Source organism: Octopus sinensis, linkage group LG3 (genome assembly GCF_006345805.1).
Source record: "Octopus sinensis linkage group LG3, ASM634580v1, whole genome shotgun sequence".
NCBI classification, from domain to species: Eukaryota; Metazoa; Mollusca; class Cephalopoda; order Octopoda; family Octopodidae; genus Octopus; species Octopus sinensis.
The window spans coordinates 5,522,330-5,541,755 of NC_042999.1; the positions used below are offsets into that span (position 1 = coordinate 5,522,330).

The window sequence follows — 19,426 nt, forward strand, 5'->3', positions numbered from 1 at the left end:
GAAACGCATTTATTTTGTTTATTACAATATTATAAATGAGTGAAGTAGATTCTGGATTCAAATGTTGCTAGAAAGCCAGTAATTACTAGGAAGGAATAAGTCGATTATTATTATACTGACCCCAATACTCCAACTTGACACCGAAAGGGTGAAAGGCGAAGACGACCTCGTGAAACAAATATTAAAAATGTGGTCGTGTTTTGGGATGCAGTGATGAAATGGAATTTGTAAAAATAAAATGATTAATCTCAAAATAATTATTTGCAAAGAAAGGTAACAATTTAAGAAATAAGTTAATTGTAATTTTAAAAAAACCGTTTATTAAAGTTTTTTTCTTTTCGGAATTTGACGAAGAAAACATTAAAAATTTAATTATATTTTATTTATGATCAAACTTACAAATATTGATTCTTTCTCTAAATGCGAAACTGTTTAACCCCGACTCTAAGGGAATTTAAGGTGAAAGGCATTCCATCCATGGCTATCCCGTCTTATTTTTGGACAATGTTATGGGTCCTTTTTAAGACGTAGAATAGGATTTTAAGAATATTTTGGCTGCTATTTTTAGAAATGTAAGCAGCTCCTATGTCCGTATAAAAACACGAGTGAGACGTCGAAGGTGTCGTTCCATAAAAGTCTTGATTAAAAAAAAAAAGAGAGAGAAAGAGAAAGAGAGAGAAAGTTGCTATCAGACATGAATTTAGTGGTCGGCCACCACTTTGGTCTCCTCCGTCTCTCCCTCATCGCTTATAATAAAAGTGTTCGGTGTCAGTTTGACTAATAACAGTTAAGTTGAGTTAGACGGAGGCTAAGTTCTGTTTATTCCTCATAACTATTTGAAATATTGCAAATAATTACGTTTAAATAATCTACACCAACACACACACACTCACAAAAACAAGTTCCCTCGACCATTAATTGTTTGTCCTCTCAACAAGTTGGAAGTTTTACAGAATCGCACGGCCAGGAATATATTTCTTTTCAATTAATTAACAAACGATATGTGTGTGTATATATATAATTATAACACTCGTGGACATTAATTTTTTTATAACTCGGCGCACATTACTTTGATACATAAATCACTAATTGCAATCATTACTTTTTAATTAGTCAGCACTTTCGTGGCTCCATTTCTATTAATTTAATTTCAAACTCTTCGACTTTTATTGCGGCCAAAGAAGAAGCAGAAATTGTGTTTTGTTATGTTAAACTAAAAGCATCGATGGTCAGCAGATTGACCAGACATTCAGCCACGAAAACTGTTGGTTGATTCAGTTCAATTAGTTCCTTCCGTTGGTCACCTGTCCATTGTGTGTGAGACGTTATTTCCTTGACCACCACCACTAAACCAAGGCAAGTAGATTTTCTTTCCTTTCCTCCACTAATTTCATCAAATAACTCTGTAATAACACACACACATACAAAGGAGAAAAAGCAATTTAATTACTTATTTTAATTAATCTAATTAGTTTTCAGTTGGGTTACTTCTTTCAGTTCTTTTGTGACGTCGTTAAATGACTGAAGAAAAAAAACAAAACTTTCTTTGTTTACCTTCTTTGTTATCACTTCGTTTCTTTCACTGCTATATTATTCATGTTGTATTATCAGCAAAACACCGTTTAAAAGTGGCATTTACCTTACATTTAATTGTTATTTACCCATTAATTCATTCCTTTTATAAAGTGAACTGTATCGCTATACTGCACAGTCGAATGGTTAATGGTAGGGCATAACTACAGTTTGGGGCCTCACAACTTCGTTTCTGCATAACTTTCTACTATATACGTATTATTTTTTGTGAAATCTTACAGATATGTTTTCGAGAGTGTAGGTTACAGTTATATTCGTAAATTTTAAATTAAAAGATTTGGACGAATTTCGTATTGTTCTTTACATCACCACCACTTTGCCTGGTTTTGTTGCCACCAATTTCAGTAACTTTTTGAAACATTAACATTATAAAATCTTATATTGAAATATCATTATAACCTACACACCCGAAAGTGTATTTCTGTAAAATTTCATTTAAAAATCTGTACTTTTTAAGAGTTATGAGGAAACAAAGCAAGGTGGAGTAATTGATTTGAAACTCCTTAACAAGAAATTATTTTAATGCCATTAATATAATCACAATCTACAGCTTCAAGAATGTATTGCTGCAATATTTTAATTTAAAATATACAATCTTTAGAAAGCTGAGTCATCACAAAATGGGTCGCCAAACTGTAATTATGCCATTTATAATATGGCTTTTATATATATATATATAGTACTTAAGTTGAGGCAGCAGAATTTAGTACGGTATTATCCATACAATTTCAAAGTAAGGTGATTAAAATCAAAATAAGCAACAAGGATATCCAGAGGTAATGCAGTTCGTTGACCCTCACCTCACCCGTGAACGGGTGTTAATGTGTGGCCATGCGGTGATCCCCTGTTAGGGGCCCAATACTGCGTCCACACCTATATATATATATATAATATTAATTAAGGGTAGAAATTGATGTTTATCAATTAAAACCAGTGGTCTAGCATATTAAAAGAATCCGAAGATTAAAATATTTATATATACCAATTAAGGACTGAACACGAAAAGTGGACAGTCAACGTGCTAGATATAGACGTCAAATCGCTCATTCCCCACAAAGATTAGAATGGCGATTTGACGTCTATATCTAGCATGTTGACTGTCCACTTTTCGTGTTCAGTCTTAATTGGTTAATATATATATATAGTATATATATATATAATATATATATTCCGAGTTCAAATTCCGCCGAGGTCAACTTTTCCTTTCATCCTTTCGGGGTCGGTATAATCGACTTAATCCCTTTGTCTGTCCTTGTTCGTCCCCTCTGTGCTTAGCCCCTTGTATAAAGAAATATATATATATCCTATGACAAGGTGGATGGCAGTCGCTATGGGTTAGATATAACTGCTCGCTTCCTAACTGTGCTATTCCTATGGGTGAAGAGGTTCGAGAGATACCGTTAATAAAAGGGAAGGCTTTTCTCGGTCAATACTCGGGTATCAAAACCAAAATGAGAATAGGCTTACCTACTCTCCTCTCCCGATTTTGTTTCCTCGTAACTTGAAGGGGAAAAAAAATTTTTTTTGATGACTTTCTTTACAAATATACTTCAGATGGTGTCGATTCTGATTACATAGAATTTTGCTATGATGAGTTTCCGAAAACCCCTACGAGTCTGCTTTCTTTCAGGAAAATGGGTAATTTGTGACATTTTCTACAAATACCTATAATTAGGATTATATCGGAATTTATTATGGAAACAAAAACGGAAGAAAGAAATCTGGTGGGCTTTGAGTCATGACATTCTTACACACGTCACAAATGAAACTTAAAATTTCGAAAAACAAAATTGTGTCAGAATGTGAGCGCACTCACCATTTTTCTTTGACATAATTGCAATTTGCACACCTTGAAAGGTATTTGTAGAAAATTCCATTGGAAAAACCCATTTTACTGAAAGATCTGAGGAGTTAAAGACGACTCGTGTGAACGAAACTCCTCTTCCCACCAACAGAAAAAAATGTTTTCACAACAAATTCCGATTTAATCGGAATCTACAACTCTGAAGAGGGTTTTTTTTTTTTATTCTTTTACATGTTTCAGCTGTGGTCATGCTGGAGCACCCTAGAAAATCCCATTAGAAAATATCCATTTGTCTGGTAATGAAGTCTGGGTGGGGGCATGCGTGTAAGTAAGAGAGGGAATATTTTATTTTCTGTGTACTTCAAGATTCCTTCACTAATTTTTAAAATCAATTTATTTCTTATAAAACTTATTAAACGAATCTGGATATAAATTTTGGTAAATTTTGGGGGTTCGATCAAAATGTATTCTGACTTGGCATACCTACACAACTGCGCCCCATCGACCGATTTTGTTTCCCCCTAACTTCCAGAAAATGGATATTTTTAATGAAATTTTCTACAAATTCGCTCCAGTGTAGATCTACCCTCTTTTATTTCACCCCTCGGTGAAAATGTTAGATAGGGAAAATAAACTTTTATCTACTTGAAAGAAAACTAATTGCTTTTATTTGCACTTTAATGTTTGCGAAAGGAACAGCGAAATTCCTCAGAAGTGTCTGTCAGATGTGAAGTTTGGGTCACCCCCTTATGTTCTTGGGACACTCCATTTGCAGGCTCTGGATTCTATAGGAATTTCATCCTCCTCCCTTTTAGCTTTCCTAATCTTTCCTTCTAACAGCTTCACTCTGTTGTCTCTCAGTAACTGCTTCCACAACCATGTCGCCTAAGATATACACCAGCACATTATCTATAGAGATAAACCTGTGTGTGTGTACACACACGTATATGTATATGTATTCGTATGTGTGTGTGAGGGTATTCGTGTGTGTGTACACGCGTAGTGCGCATTGTGTGTGTGAGTTCGCATGTGTGTGTGTTCGCGCGCGCGTGTGTGTGTGTGTTCGCATGTGTGTGTGTCTGTGTGTGTATCTATGTGTGCGTGTGTATTTGTGTGTATGTGTGTATTTTTGTATGTATATATATATGTGTCTATGTATGTGTACCCTACCTACCCCACTCCCCCCCGTCCCGTCTTCCATGCTCTCTCTTCCTACTGAGGTAGACATGTACCTTCTTCACTGCAAGATGTCTGTTTCTGACCTTCCAGTCATATTCTCACCTCTCTTGCACAAACCCACCTTCCTCACTACTACTCCCCCCCACCTCGACTGAAGCAGGGGTGGGGTGAGCCTTGTCTTTTAAAGTATTTGGTGACCTCACTGCTTCTGGTGTCACATAAAAAGTCTCCAGTATATCCTGTAAAGCGTTTGACCTTAGGAAGGGCATCCAGCTCTTGAAACCCTGCCAAAACAGACGCTAGGGTTTGACGCAGTCTTCTGACTTGCCAGCTCTTGTCAAAGTGTCCAACCCATGCCAGCATGGAAAACAGACATTAAATGATGATGATGATGATGATGCTAGTTTCCTTTTTTTCTTCTCTAGTCAACAGAATCGACTTTTATTAGACATCATCATCGTTTAACGTCCGTTTTCCATGCTAGCATGGGTTGGACGGTTCAACTGGGTTCTGGGAAGCCAGAAGGCTGCACCAGGCCCAGTTTGATATGGCAGTGTTTCTACAGCTGGATGCCCTTCCTAACGCCAACCACTCCGAGAGTATAGTGGGTGCTTTTTACGTGCCACCTGCACAGGTGCCAGACGAGGCTGGCAAACGGCCACGATCGGATGGTGCTTTTTACGTGCCACCGGCATGGAGGCCAGTTGGAGCGGCGCTGGCAACGGCCACATTCGGACGGTTCTCTTACATGCCACCGGCACTGGTATCTCAGCTACAATTTCCATTGATGTTGAAAGATTTCGATTTGCTATTTTTTTTAGTGATATATATTAAACAACTGCTATTTATGGCAATACGTATTAGACAACGACTGCTATTTATAGCAACATCCATTAGACTATTACTATGGTGATATATATTAAAGATTAATGAAATACATTCGACCCTTATCATAGACAGAGACATTACAAATGCAAACCTAAACATTTTTCTGTTCTGTTTCCACATTGATTAGATTTTGCATAAATATTGAAGAGAACAAATGTACCGAACGACCACTTGAGTTGGCAACTTGTATCCGGTTACAGCAATGTGTGTGTGTATGTGAGGGTACACCTAACTGCCTCGTTTGTTTACCTGATCTAATTTAGTAATACAAGTTTTATAATTCATTGCTGTACGTCCTGCAGTAGTTGTTTATCACAGTGACTCAGCATATTTCATTCACTCCTGTGAATGTAAAAAGCATTAGAAGGGAAATAACATGTGTCTCATCATCGTTTAACATCCGCTTTCCATGCTGGCATGGGTTGGACGATTTGACTGAGGTCTGGCAAACTAGATGGCTGCACAATCTGATCTGGCAGAGTTTCTACAGCTTGATGCCCTTCCTAATGCCAACCACTCCGAGAGTGTAGTGGGTGCTTTTACGTGCCACCAGCATGAGGGCCAGTCAGGCGGTACTGGCAACGGCCACGCTCAAATGGTACTTTTTATGTGCCACCTGCACAGGAGCCAGTCCAGCGGCACTGGCAACGACCTCGCTCGAATGTTTTTTCCCCGTGCCACCAGCACAAGTGCTAGTAAGGCGACGCAGGTAACGATCACACTCGAATGGTGTTTTTTAACGTGCCATTGGCTCGGAGGCCAGCTTGTTGCTCTGGCGACGATCTCACTTGTATGGTACTTTTAGCACTCCACTAGCATCGAATGCCAGTCATCGAATTTGATTTCAATTTCACTTGCCTCAACAAGTCTTCGCAAAGTTCACTTTGTAAAATTTAACTGAATTGTTTAAGCTGCCTATCCAGGGAATAGACAGCTTGTCCTACCACTTCTACAACAAAATAGAAATGGACACCAGCAGTGTGGGTCCTTATTTGGAAATTACCATTTTGCTTTGATAATGTTCATTAAAGAAAAAACTCGATAACCATTTTAAGAAACCTCTTTGAAATGTATTTTATTCTAAAAAACTGCATTGACAAATATATTATGCTTTGTTGGATAATTCTCATTGTATATGAAATACACAATGTTACTATTCTATATTTCTGAGATGAGGAATTATATACAATGTTTACAATGGATGGATATTTGTCCTCATCTTGTTTGTTGTTACCACAACATTTCGGCTGATGTACTCTCCAGCCTTCATCAGGTGTCCTGGTGGAATTTCGAACCCAACCCTTTATTTGACTATTGGGATACACTGTTCTCATTCCTAAGGTATTTCTTGCTGATGTTGTTTTTTTTTTGTAGGTATTATTTTCCAAGCCCCTGTCTAGGATTGAACTCAGGGTTAGTTTATTCCAGTATTATTTCCATCAGGAAACTGGATGGAAATAATATACTCCAAGAGTATAGTAGGTGCTTTTTACGTGCCACCAGCAGAGGAACCAGTCAAGCTGGTCTAGCATCAATCACATTTGGATAGTGCTTTTCATGTGCCACCGGCACAGGGGCCAGTCAGAGGGTCACTGGCATCGGCCACATTCAGATGGGAGTTGGTTTCAGTTTGGTTATTGCTTTTATTACAAGTGTATATACTTTAATGTGAAAGTACGTGGTTTAGTGGTTAGGGCATTCCACTCAAAATTGTAAGGTCGTGAGTTCAATTCCCAGCTATGCATTGTGTCCTTGAGCAAGACACTTTACTTCACATTGCTCCAGTCCACTCAACTGGCAAAAATGAGTAGTACCTGTATTTCAAAGGGCCAGCCTTGTCACACTCTGTGCCACGCTGAATCCCCTCGAGAACTATGTTAAGGGTGCACGTGTCGGTGGAGTACTCAGCCACTTACACGTTAATTTCATGAGCAAGCTGTTCCGTTGGTCATATCAACTGGGACCCTCATCGTTGTAACCGACAGTGCTCTTTTTTATTTACTTTAATGATGGGGTTCTACATGACCTTAGTTCATATAACTGACTGGAGGAGATATCAATCCCCTTTTTAGGAAACATTTTAATAAAATTAATCTCCTAATCATGCCGGTGGCACATAAAAAGCACCATCCGAACGTGGCCGTTGCCAGTGCTGCCTTGGCTGGCTTCTGTGCCGGTGGCACGTTAAAAGCTCCAACCGATCGTGGCTGATGCCGGACACCCTTGGCACCTGTACAGGTGGCACGTAAAAAGCACCCACTAGACTCTCGGAGTGGTTGGCGTTAGGAAGGGCATCCAGCTGTAGAAACTCTGCCAGATCAGACTGGAGCCTGGTGCAGCCCCTGGCTTCCCAGACCCCGGTCGAACCGTCCAACCCGTGCTAGCGTGGAAAACGGACGTTAAACGATGATGATGATGATATCTGCCTCTCAGTGTAAAAGTCAGTCATTAACTTGGTTTCTAGCATCTGTTTGTGTTGTATAAATCTGGTTTCTACTTTTGGCACCAGTTCACATATTTTTTGAAAGAGAAAAATATCCAATTAACCTGGCTAACCCTCTGCTTCTGGTCCTTGATATTTTCTTGGCCTTCACTGAATTTGAACCCAGAATGTAGAGAAACATCATCATCGTTGTTTAACGTCCGCTTCCCATGCTGGCATGAGTTGGACAGTTCGACCGGGGTCTGGGAAGCCATGGAGGCTGCACCAGGCTCCAGTCTGATCTGGCAGTGTTTCTACAGCTGGATGCCCTTCCTAACGCCAACCACTCCGTGAGTGTACTAGGTGTTTTTTATGTGTCACCAGCACAGGGGCCAGAGGAGGCTGGTAAACGGCCACAATTGATTGGTGCTTTTACATGTCACCGACACGAAAAATGCACAGCATTTTGTCTAGCTTCTACTGTTTCTATCTTTTACCATTCTTAACTGTAGAATCTTAATGGTGAAAGTATACCAAGAAGTCTGAGATAAAATTCCATGCTTTTACGCTTTACTCTTTTACTTGTTTCAGTCATTTGACTGCGGCCATGCTGGAGCACCGCCTTTAGTCGAGCAAATCGACCCCGAGACTTATTCTTTGTAAGCCCAGTACTTATTCTATCGGTCTCTTTTTGCCGAACCGCTAAGTGACGGGGACGTAAACACACCAGCATCGGTTGTCAAGCAATGCTAGGGGGACAAACATACACACACATATATACGACAGGCTTCTTTCAGTTTCTGTCTACCAAATCCACTCAAAAGGCATTGGTCGGCCCGGGGCTATAGCAGAAGACACTTGCCAAAGGTTCCACGCAGTGGGACTGAACCCGGAACCATGTGGTTGGTTAGCAAGCTACTTACCACACAGCCACTCCTGCATATAGTTGTATCTTTTAAATGACATTTTTTTTTATTTTATTACAGCCATGGCATCAGGAATAACGGAAGAACAGGCCATGCTGAATGACTTCTACCTGAGACAACTTAACCTGCCCGATGCGCTTACATTGGATAATATCATTGAGAACTTTTCTATGCTAAATTTAGCGTTTCCTTCAGATGTCTGTGAGGTGTGCTGCAGTAATTCTACCTCTGTTCACTACCGGCCATGCTGCAATTACCTGGTCTGTTCTTCGTGCTTAACACGTTACCTGTCTGAGAAGGTTCAGTTAGGAATTGTCAACATAAAATGTCTTAACACCTGTGAGCATTACATTAACCAGGACGATATCATGGCTTACTTACCATCATCTCTGAAAGAGAGATTCAACAAGTTTCTTGTTGATGCCAATAAGGATCCTTGTGTGAAAACCTGTCCAAACTGTTGTTCCATTATCTCGATTGACAAATCTGAAATGAAGCATAAAAAATGGAAAAAAGGTTTAAAGGTCGTTTGTTCCACCTGTTCAACTGCGATATGCTTCCCTTGTCAAGCACAATGGCACGAAGGAATTACTTGCAAACAATTCCGGAAAGGAGACAAAATGGTCAAATTTTGGGCTAAAAATTACCAAAATGGTCAGCTTAATGCACAACGATGTCCAAAATGCAAGGTAGGAAATCTTTGATTTTTTTTATTGACTTCTTCGTTGTTTAAGCATTAACTCCAGGTTCATAAGTCATCATCATTTAATGTCCATTTTCCAGGTGAGCATGGATTGGATGGTTTGACAGGCTGTTAGTCTCAGAACTGCACCAGGCTCCAATGTCAGTTTCAGCATGGTTTCTATAGTTGGATGGCCTTCCTAATACCAACCATTTTATTGTGTGTATTGGGTGCCTTTAACGTGGCACCAGCGCAGGTGTCTTTTACACGGATGCCTTTCTGTGGCACCTTTTGCGCAGACGCCATTTGCACAGTGCCAGCATAGGTGCTTTATACTTTCTCCTTACTGACAGCATCCTGTACATGACTTGTTACAGCCCTCACCAACCACTCGGCTATCTCTGACTTCTGCATTGGCCCCCAGATAAGGAGGTGGAAGGTCCTGTCAAAGGCTTTCTCCATGTCAACAAAAGCCAACTAGTCAAGAACCCCTAATATTGTCTCTTAGATACATCCTGCCCCAGTTATTACTGGTAAAAGTTTGTTCAAATAATTTTGCCAACAGCTGAAAGGTGGCAACCTTTTTTTTTTTCCTCTTATTCAACCTTGTCTAAAAAATCTCCGACTTGGGTTTAGTTTTAATTCAACTTCATTTTCTCTCCTTCATTATTCTGGATTCTTATCAATTATTTAAATCTTTTCTCTTTCACTTGTTTCAGTCATTAGTTAGTTAGTTAGTTAATTTTTTGGCTCAAAAAGCAAAAAGCAAGGCCATGTAGGGGGACATGGAGTTATGTACAGAGTGGTGTTCATGTAAAGAGTTCAGGCCACTTGTGATCAAGGGAGACTTTGAACCGAGCGGTCATCGGCATCTTCACCATCTCCTCTGGCAGCTTATTCCACGGACTGTGGCCATGCTGGGGCACTACCTTGAAGCAATTTTTTAGTCAAATGAATCAATACCATTGCCTGATTTAAAAAAAATTTTTTTTAATTTTTTTTTTTCTTTTCTTTTTTTTTATTTTTTTGTTTTAGTCTGGTACTTTTTCTGTCAGTCTCTTTTACTGAACTGCTAAGTTACAGGGGACATAAACACACCAATACTAATTGTCAAGCAGTAGTGGGGAACAAGCACACATATACATGCAGCAGGCTTCTTTCAGTTTCCGTCTACCAAATCCACTCACATGGGTCTGGTCAACCCAAGGCACTTGGGTAAAAGACACTTTCCAAAGGTTCCACGCAATGGAACTGAACCTGGGACCATGTGGTTCAGAAGCAAGCTTCTTACCACACAGCCCTGTCTGTGCCTCTGATAACATTAACTTCAGTTTGAATATTACTTTAGAGAGGAAAAACAATTGTTTTGATGGAATTCTTTTCCATTTCACAACCCACATCTCTTTCGTCTTGGCTTTCACTGATTCTCAACATTCCCCGCCTGCGATTCTGCTCTCTCTTATAAACTCCTGCTTTCTTTGTGTGTTCCATTTTAAGTTTGTTTCAATCAGTGAAATATTAGAGGACTGTTTAAAAAAATACAAAATGTGTTAAACAAAACTTGTTTATTCAAACTGTATCTTACAATTCTGTATTTGTCATCATCATTTAATGTTCGCTTTCCATGCTTGCATGGGTTGGACGATTTGACTGAGGGCTGGCGAACCAGACGGCCGCACCAGGCTCCAATCTTGATCTGGCAGAGTTTCTACAGCTGGATGCCCTTCCTAACGCCAACCACTCCGAGAGTGTAGTGGGTGCTTTTACATGCCAAATTAACTAACTAACATGCCACTGGCACAGGAGCCAGTCAGGCGGCACTGGCAACGACCACGCTCGAATCTCTTACACATGCCACCAGCACAAATGCCAGTAAGGTCAAGCTGGTAACGATCACGCTCGAATGCTACCCTTTTACATGCCACAGCACGGGGGCCAGTTAGCCGCTCTGTCAACAATCACGCTCATATGGTGCTCTTTGCACCCCACTAGAATGGACGCCCCGCTAAGATTTTGTATAATGTATATACTGTTTACTTTAGTTTGATTGGTGTCCTCATCTCCACTGCTGTTTTCACTTCATTCCAGCTGTTGTATGCTCCAACCTTCTTGAAGTGTCTTGCCTTGAACTCAATTGTATCGGAATTTCAAACCTAACACTTTATTTGATCCACGGAGTTTGTGCTGTTTTCATTCCACTCTCTGCATTTCATGACATTATTTTTCTTTTTTTCTTTTGTGAATTACCTTGGTGCCTGAGGTTGAACTCTGGACATCTAGGTGACTACACTGCATTGACCAACATCCTTATCCACTATACTATGCCTGTAGGCAGTGACAGGGTGAATTATGGAAATCCCTCACCCATCACGGGTGATACATTCCAAAACCCTCCACGATAGGTGAAAATCCACAAAGTAGAAACAGTACTATACTGTATATATTTTTTTATTATTTTTATAATTTGTATTTATTTTATTATAATTGCAAAACAACACCATGGAGGAATCGATGTAAGCTTAAATAATAAACCGCGATAGGTGAACTGCAATATGGTGAGGAATTACTGTATTTTTAATCCCTTCTGCAGATAAGTACTAGGCTTACAAAGAATAAGTCCTGGGGTCGATTTGCTCAACTAAAGGCAGTGCTTCAGCATGGCTGCAGTTAAATGATTGAAACACGAAAAAGAAAAAAAGGATATGATATTCACCACTCCCCTTTTTTTCTTTCTTTTTCAGATTTTCATCCAACGTTCCACTGGCTGTGATCAAATGTCTTGTAAGAAGTGTGATACCAATTTCTGCTATCTTTGTGGAGATAAATTTCGTGGAATTAAATTTTTTGGTGATCATTTTAGCAAATTAAGTGTATTTGGTTGCAAATACCATTTCCTTCCACAGAAAAATATTGCCAGGAAATTGATTCGAGGAACTTTATTTGGTAAGTAAAACCCATGATTATTCCTTAACATAAACTTTAGAATCAAATCATTTATTGGAATTTATCAGAACAACTATCGCCCGGCGTTGCTCGGGTTTGTTTTGACCCTTTAGAATTGGAATTTTTGAAAAGTAAAAATTTTGCATTATGTAGCTTGTTATTCTCTTTAAGTGAACTTAAAAATGGCAACACAGCGGTCAAAAAATTGTTTAAAAAATATGGATTTTCATAGAAAAAAAGCACGTTTTTAATGTAAGTAATTTTTGGTGTTAACATGGTCCAATTTGAATTTTTTCTTCTATGGAAGGAAGAACAAGACTTCTTCTATCATACTCTCAATTTTGGTCAACTTGCACCGCAAGGTCTCGGAGGAGATAGTGTTAGTTGAAGGCTACCAAACCTGCCGGACACAGACAACTTCAGCTTTATATAGAGAGAGATTAGCAGCACATTTTGATTTCATTTTTTTTCCACTCTAACAAAGGTAATTCTTGTAGGGAAACCCATACAATTGTTAAAACAAATTGAGGAAAAGATTAATTCTTATTTTATCCAGAAAGAATAAAAGATTCAACTTAGAATGATTTAGATGCAAAACAATGCAGCTAGTTGTGGTAAAATAGCTGGCCCAGTGAATGAACAATTTCTACAGTTCTTTGGATATTTTTCTTAGATTCCGATATTATTTTCAACTATTGGTTATGCAGATTCCTCATTGTCATCCGTCTCAACAAACAGAAGATGGGCAGAAAATTATTGTTTTCTGAGCTGTCAAGACTTAAACTAAGATTTTTATGGATCCATAGTTTATATTTTGGCATTGAGGTGTCACTGCTGTTTGTTGGTTTGGTCCACATTAAAAGACACATCTCATATTACTAGCTTCAAAGATTGAGTTCAAGGGCTCCTTAGAGAGTGAAGAGAGATTTGCAACCCCAGGAAGGCAAAGTTTTTCATGATAAACAAAGGCCCCAATAATAAGGGATCTAATCACTTGTTTAACCGATATTTCAGTGGAAATGGTAGAAGACCCAAAGATTCAAAGTTGCAGTTATAAATTCTATAACTCCATGAGAGTGATGAAAATTTAATCTGCTCTGTCAGTCACGATTAAACCCATTTTGTACCATCTTCCAATAAATACTTGAAGCAAACATTTGGTAATGCTTCCCAACTGGTGTTGGTGCCGTGTAAAAGGCACCCAGCACACTCTGTAAAATGGTTGGTGTTAGGAAAGGCATCCAGCTGTAGAAATCAAGCTGAAACAGACCATGAAACCTAGAGTGGTTCCTGTCCATCGTGACCTGACTTTTTGTCCGATGTCACTTTGTCCAATGGCTCCTTGTCCACGTCTTTTGGTCCGACGTCTTTTTGTCTGATGATTTTAAATAAACTCTTTAAAAAACAAGGTAAACATCAAAATCGAATAACCATTGAGAATTTTGAATCAAAAGATGTGGACAGAAAGACATTTGAGAAAAAAAGCATTTGATGAAGTGACATCGGACAAAAAGACATAGCACCCATGTCCATCTGTCCGACCCATGCCAGCATGGAAAACAGACGTTAAACCTTTCGTTACTGTATTTATTTTGCGATGCTCTGTTTCTTTCAATTAATTTTAAATATAACAAAGAATTTAGTAAGATAACTTAGTTATCATTCAGCTAGTGTTAGGAACATAAATTGTGACTCAGGTTTGGTGGAAGATTTTAATACAAAACTTATAAAAACAAGACATTTGTACTACGGAGCGAAAGACTGTTTCAGGTAGGCTGGTAAGAACAGGGTTAAGAATTGTTTCTCTATTATATATTTTAACCCTTTTCTTACCATATTTCTGTTGAGATTCTCTTTGTTTCTTTCAATTAATTTTAAATATAACAAAGAATTTAGTAAAATAACTTAGTTATCATTAAGCTAGTGTTAGGAACATAAATTGTGACTAAGGTTTGGTGGAAGATTTTAATGCAAAATTTATGGAAACAAGACATTTATACTACAGAGCCAGAACTGGTTTCAGCCGGATTGGTATCAAAAAGGTTAAATGTTGATGGTGATGAAACACGATGAAAGTATAAACTATAAAATAATTTTCCCAGTTCTACAAGTCAATATTATAAGAATTTGTTCTTCTTTGTCTGCAGGTGGAAAGTTGCTGGCTTCAGTTATGCTCGGTGGCTTGGCTGTCGGGGTTGGTGGCGCTCTTGTAGGATTGGGCTCTGTCTTCCTCCCAATTTACGGAAGTGTCTGCCTCTATCGACGCTTGAAGTATCGAAGAAAGGACTTAAACAGATTCAGAACCAACTGTAAGTAGACTGATTGATTTGATTGTTGTTATATCCTTATCCCTTGTGAATATTCCTGGCACTTTGCTACCATTTCTATCCTGTTGTCTCCCCACTCTCTCTCTCTCTCTCTCTCTCTCTCTCTCTCTCTCTCTCTCTCTCTCTCTCTCTCTCTCTCTCTCTCTCAGGTGTAGTGTTGGCGAATGTCAGGAAGCATGGAAGTTTTGAAGGATGCAGTGCTCCGACAACTAACAACTGATGCTGGCAGTTTGTTCCATGCTTCAGCAACTCTTAGCGTGAAAAAAATGTTTCCGAAAGTCATGGAAGGAGCTGTGCTGTTTTCTGACTTTGTAAACATGTCCACGGGTGTTAGACAGGTGGAGTTTGAAAAGGTGCTCAGAGTTATTGTTTGTAAGATGGTTAATAATTTTATGGGTGTCTGCCAAGTCAGCTGCCAGATGTCGGAGTTTCAATGTATCCATGCCCAAGGAAGCAAGGCGTTCAGAATATGGCAAATGCCTGATGGAGGGTATTCTCTTGGTTGCACATCGCTGAACAGCTTCCAGATGATTAATATCCTGGGCAAGATAGGGGTTCCAGACCGGTGATACAAATTCCAGGTGAGGTCGCACCATAGCCATATAAAACCTCAGATAGATAGCCGGAGAGCAACTCACAAAGGATTTGGTGAGTGATGCCAAGACACCCTCAGCCTTCTTGACAATTTTAGCGATGTGTTTTGTCCAACGCAAATCACTATCGACAATAACACCCAGGTCACGTTCACATGAAGACTTTTTGAGACTAGTGTTGTGGAGGGAGTAGGTGGACGCTGGGTTTCTCCTCCCAAAATGCATGGTGGTACATTTGTCCACAGCCAGCTTGAGTTGCCAGTCCATGATCCACTGCTGCATTGCGTCCAGGTCTGCTTGCAATAGAGATCTATAGTGTACAGGATCTGACCTCTTTATTTCGAGGTACAGCTTGATGTCATCTGCATATTTCAGCACTGTGGCATTCTTTAAGTTGGCATCTATGTCATTAACATATGCAACAAATAAAAGGGGGCCAAGAACAGATCCCTGTGGTACACCAGCACCAGATGTCATCTCATAGGGTGAAGAGTGCTGTCCTAGAACTGTGACAACCTCTTTTCGGCCGATAATAAAGGACTTCAACCAGTTATAGAGATCGTCTCTTACACCCAACGCAGAGAGTTTTCACCATAAGTCATCATCATCATCCAGTTTAAATGCTAATGGTTTAAGAATTCTATGGATGGTTCTTTGTGTTTGTTTTATGTCTATTTTACCACATTCCTCCATGTTAAACAAATACATGGATTAAACAAATACAAAAAGTGAAATCTTTTTTTTTTTAATAACACTTTTTATATTAGATTTATTAATTTTTTTTTTCATTATTTAATTTTATTCTTTTATTTTTTTCCCACAGATTCCAACAACAGTTTCGACGACCTCCAACTCTACTTTTCCAGAACGCACAAACTAATATTAGACGAAAACATGGACTTTATCCACAATTACTCTTCAAAAGAAACAGATAATTCTTCAGACATAAAACTCGAAGGAATGTATAACCTGCCAGGCAGTTTGTCTCAGCTCCAAGATGATTCTGATTTTGGTCATCATATTACCCTGTCCGTCTCCGACAGTTGTGAGTCAATAGCATCAAATCCTAACACATATTTTCCTTCTGACTCTGATGACAGTTCCATTTATTCAGCCTCGTCTAGTAGAGGTCGTTTAGACTTGCCGACTAATATTTAAACCAAAAAATTTATTCCTCAAATCTTTTGAGTGAAAAAAAAACATTGTGATAAGACTTGTCTTCGTTAATTTCTATAATTGTTTCAATAACTTATTGAACCAACTTCCTAAGAAAACACTTCATCATTACAGAAAATATTTTACAATTTTTGTTTTATTTTTTCATGAATTAATTAATATTTAATTAATTGAAGGTGTTTTATTTATTATTTTGTGACAAACGATTATTTTTCCATAAATTCCTACGAGATAAAAAAAAGTAAAAACTTTTTATTTCTTTTGTAGGAATGGTTCAATACAACATGCATTGTTTTATTGTCAGAATTCTTTTATTGTTTAATACAAGACAACCATTCCACTCTTTGTTACCTTATTCAAATGGAATATTGTGTCTGGTCATAGAATTGGAAGCATTTTAATATTTTCTTTTCTCTTCCTTTCTATTTATGAATCCTCATTGCTGACTGAACGTCCCCATGGGGATGTTCCCAATCTTTATAAACTAATTTATATTTTATCCATCTTAATGCGGGTTCCCCATTTATTCTGGGGCAAGGAATTTTTTTTACCAATGCTAAACTTAAAAGATCATGATTCTACATTAATATTAAAAATTTCTTAATTTTATTTCTCTTCTGGGACCAAGCAAAATACCATTCCCAACACATGTATCAGCTTTTCTTATTCCTTTTTAAAATATTTCTCTGGGCCTGAAAGCTCTAGTGTAGCTTATTATTTTCGGTACAGTTGACTTTTTGGTGCCTTCTAACAAAATGAAGTAATTTCAGGTAAAGAATTTCTGAATTTCAATTTGCCAAACTTATAGGAGCTGCTAAAATATTGAGGTTTATCTTTAATAAATCCATTTCTAAAGCAAGTTAAATCTTTAAGGAATTGTTCCTCGTAAACCAGTCCATATCCAATATACTCCCAGCCAATAACATTTTTTGCATTTTTTGTCCAAATGAAAGTAACCACCAAAATCTATTTTGTTTTCGTATCATTTTCTTGGACAAATTGTCCAATACTTTCCAACCAGTGAAAGACATTCAAATATTTTATATTAAATGTTATAGAAAAGTTAATAATCCAGAACTCGCCTTCTTAAAAGAACCCTTCTAATAATGTTTCAGTTTTAGATACATCATAGGAACATTATTTACATTTGACGGATATTTGTCCTCATCTTGTTTGTTGTTGACGCAATGTTTCGGCTGATATACCCTCTAGCCTTCATCAGGTGTCTTGGAGAAATTTCGAACCTGGGTTCTCATTCCTAAGGTATTTTTCGATGTTGATATTATTATTATTATTATTATCATTCAGGTCACTGCCTGGAATCGAAAAATACCTTAGGAATGAGAACCCAGGTTTGAAATTTCCCCAAGACACCTGATGAAGGCTTCAGGGTATATCAGCCGAAATGTTGTGTTAACAACAAACAAGATGAGGACAAATATCTGTCAAATGTAAATAATGTACATAATTCCTCATCTCTTAAATATAGAACTGTAACATCATAGGAAGTTGAGGTATGACTGGGATAAATCTTTAAGCAAGGATATTGACAAGGCAGCAGCTCTTTTAACATTTTCAGGATGATCCAACGGTTGATTGTGATGTTTAGAATCTCAGTTTGGCTTCTTCTCAACTTGAACTTTCAACTCTTTTATTTATATCATCATTAAGTCTGAATTTTATTTATTTATATGAGAGAGAGAGAGAGAGAGAGAGAGAGATGGCAGAAAATGGAATTCTCTTTTACTCTTTTCTCTTTTACTTGTTTCAGTCATTTGACTGCGGCCATGCTGGAGCACCGCCTTTAGTCGACCAAATTGACCCCGGGACTTATTCTTTGTAAGCCCAGTACTTATTCTATTGGTCTCTTTTGCCGAACCGCTAAGTGACGGGGACGTAAACACACCAGCATCGGTTGTCAAGCAATGCTAGGGGGACAAACACACACACGCATATATATATATATATATATATACACACGACAGGCTTCTTTCAGTTTCCGTCTACCAAATCCACTCACAAGGCATTGGTTGGCCCGGGGCTATAGCAGAAGACACTTGCCCAAGATGCCACGCAGTGGGACTGAACCCGGAACCATGTGGTTGGTTAGCAAGCTACTTACCACACAGCCTAATGACATTCTTTATTCAAAATCACTAGAATTGTTTCTACACATTCTCACACCTGTAATTCATAGGCGAGATGTTATTATTTATCATTTGGCTATTTATGTAAACTCTACAGATACAGAATTCCTGATGTATATCCAGTTGCGGGAGTATTTCCACTGTATGATGACACCAGGTAGCCAATAACTGGGGACAAGCTTTGCATAGCATTCTGCAGGGCTTTTGCTTGAATCTCAATATAATCTGTATATATTCTCACTACCCACAAAATCCCTCAAAGCTATGTCCTGACACCCCTTTGCCATCTCTCTCTCTCTGCTTTCCCTTCCAATTGAGTAATCCATGTATCTATAGCAAGACCCTTATCTCTGTCTCTTTATATCTTTAACCTCTCAATTGGCACAAAGCTGCTCCATCAATTCTTCTCCCCACTCCCATTTCAAGAGTTGGCATTTACATAAGAGAGAAAGAAAGCCATAAAAAAAAAGGAATGAAAATTATAGAGGTGATAATAAGGTGGTGGTGGTGGTGTCGGTGGTGACGGCATTGATCAACGACAGGTGTAGAAAAGTGCATGCATTAACCTTTGTCACACTGGGGGTGAATTATGTCACAATACTAGTTTTCTCCCCTGTACCTGCAAGTGTATTTGTGTTGCATTGAAAAGGGAGAAAACTTTTACAGGGATATGATTCACCTACAGTGTGCTAAAGGTTAAATTGTACAGTTTTTTGGGGTTTTTTTTTTTCAGCCAATAAAAATAG

The 19,426-nt window shown here is 38.4% G+C and overlaps 1 protein-coding gene across 1 annotated transcript; it reads left to right on the top strand.

The window, feature by feature from the left end:
* The first annotated feature begins 682 nt into the window (after window positions 1–682).
* On the top strand, window positions 683–16,704 carry LOC115209810 (probable E3 ubiquitin-protein ligase RNF217). Its single transcript, XM_029778363.2, has 5 exons — window positions 683–1,356; window positions 8,873–9,501; window positions 12,236–12,437; window positions 14,585–14,746; window positions 16,181–16,704. Exons 2-5 carry the CDS (start codon window positions 8,875–8,877, stop codon window positions 16,513–16,515), a joined length of 1,326 nt encoding a protein of 441 aa, XP_029634223.1. The 5' UTR covers window positions 683–1,356; window positions 8,873–8,874; the 3' UTR covers window positions 16,516–16,704.
* Window positions 16,705–19,426: the final 2,722 nt, after the last annotated feature.

Coding starts and splice junctions, on each gene's coding strand:
- LOC115209810 (XM_029778363.2), top strand. CDS start 8,875: ATGGCATCAGGAATAACGGAAGAACAGGCCATGCTGAATGACTTCTAC. Junction 12,438..14,584: donor GATTCGAGGAACTTTATTTG/GTAAGTAAAACC, acceptor CTTTGTCTGCAG/GTGGAAAGTTGCTGGCTTCA. Junction 14,747..16,180: donor AAACAGATTCAGAACCAACT/GTAAGTAGACTG, acceptor TTTTTCCCACAG/ATTCCAACAACAGTTTCGAC.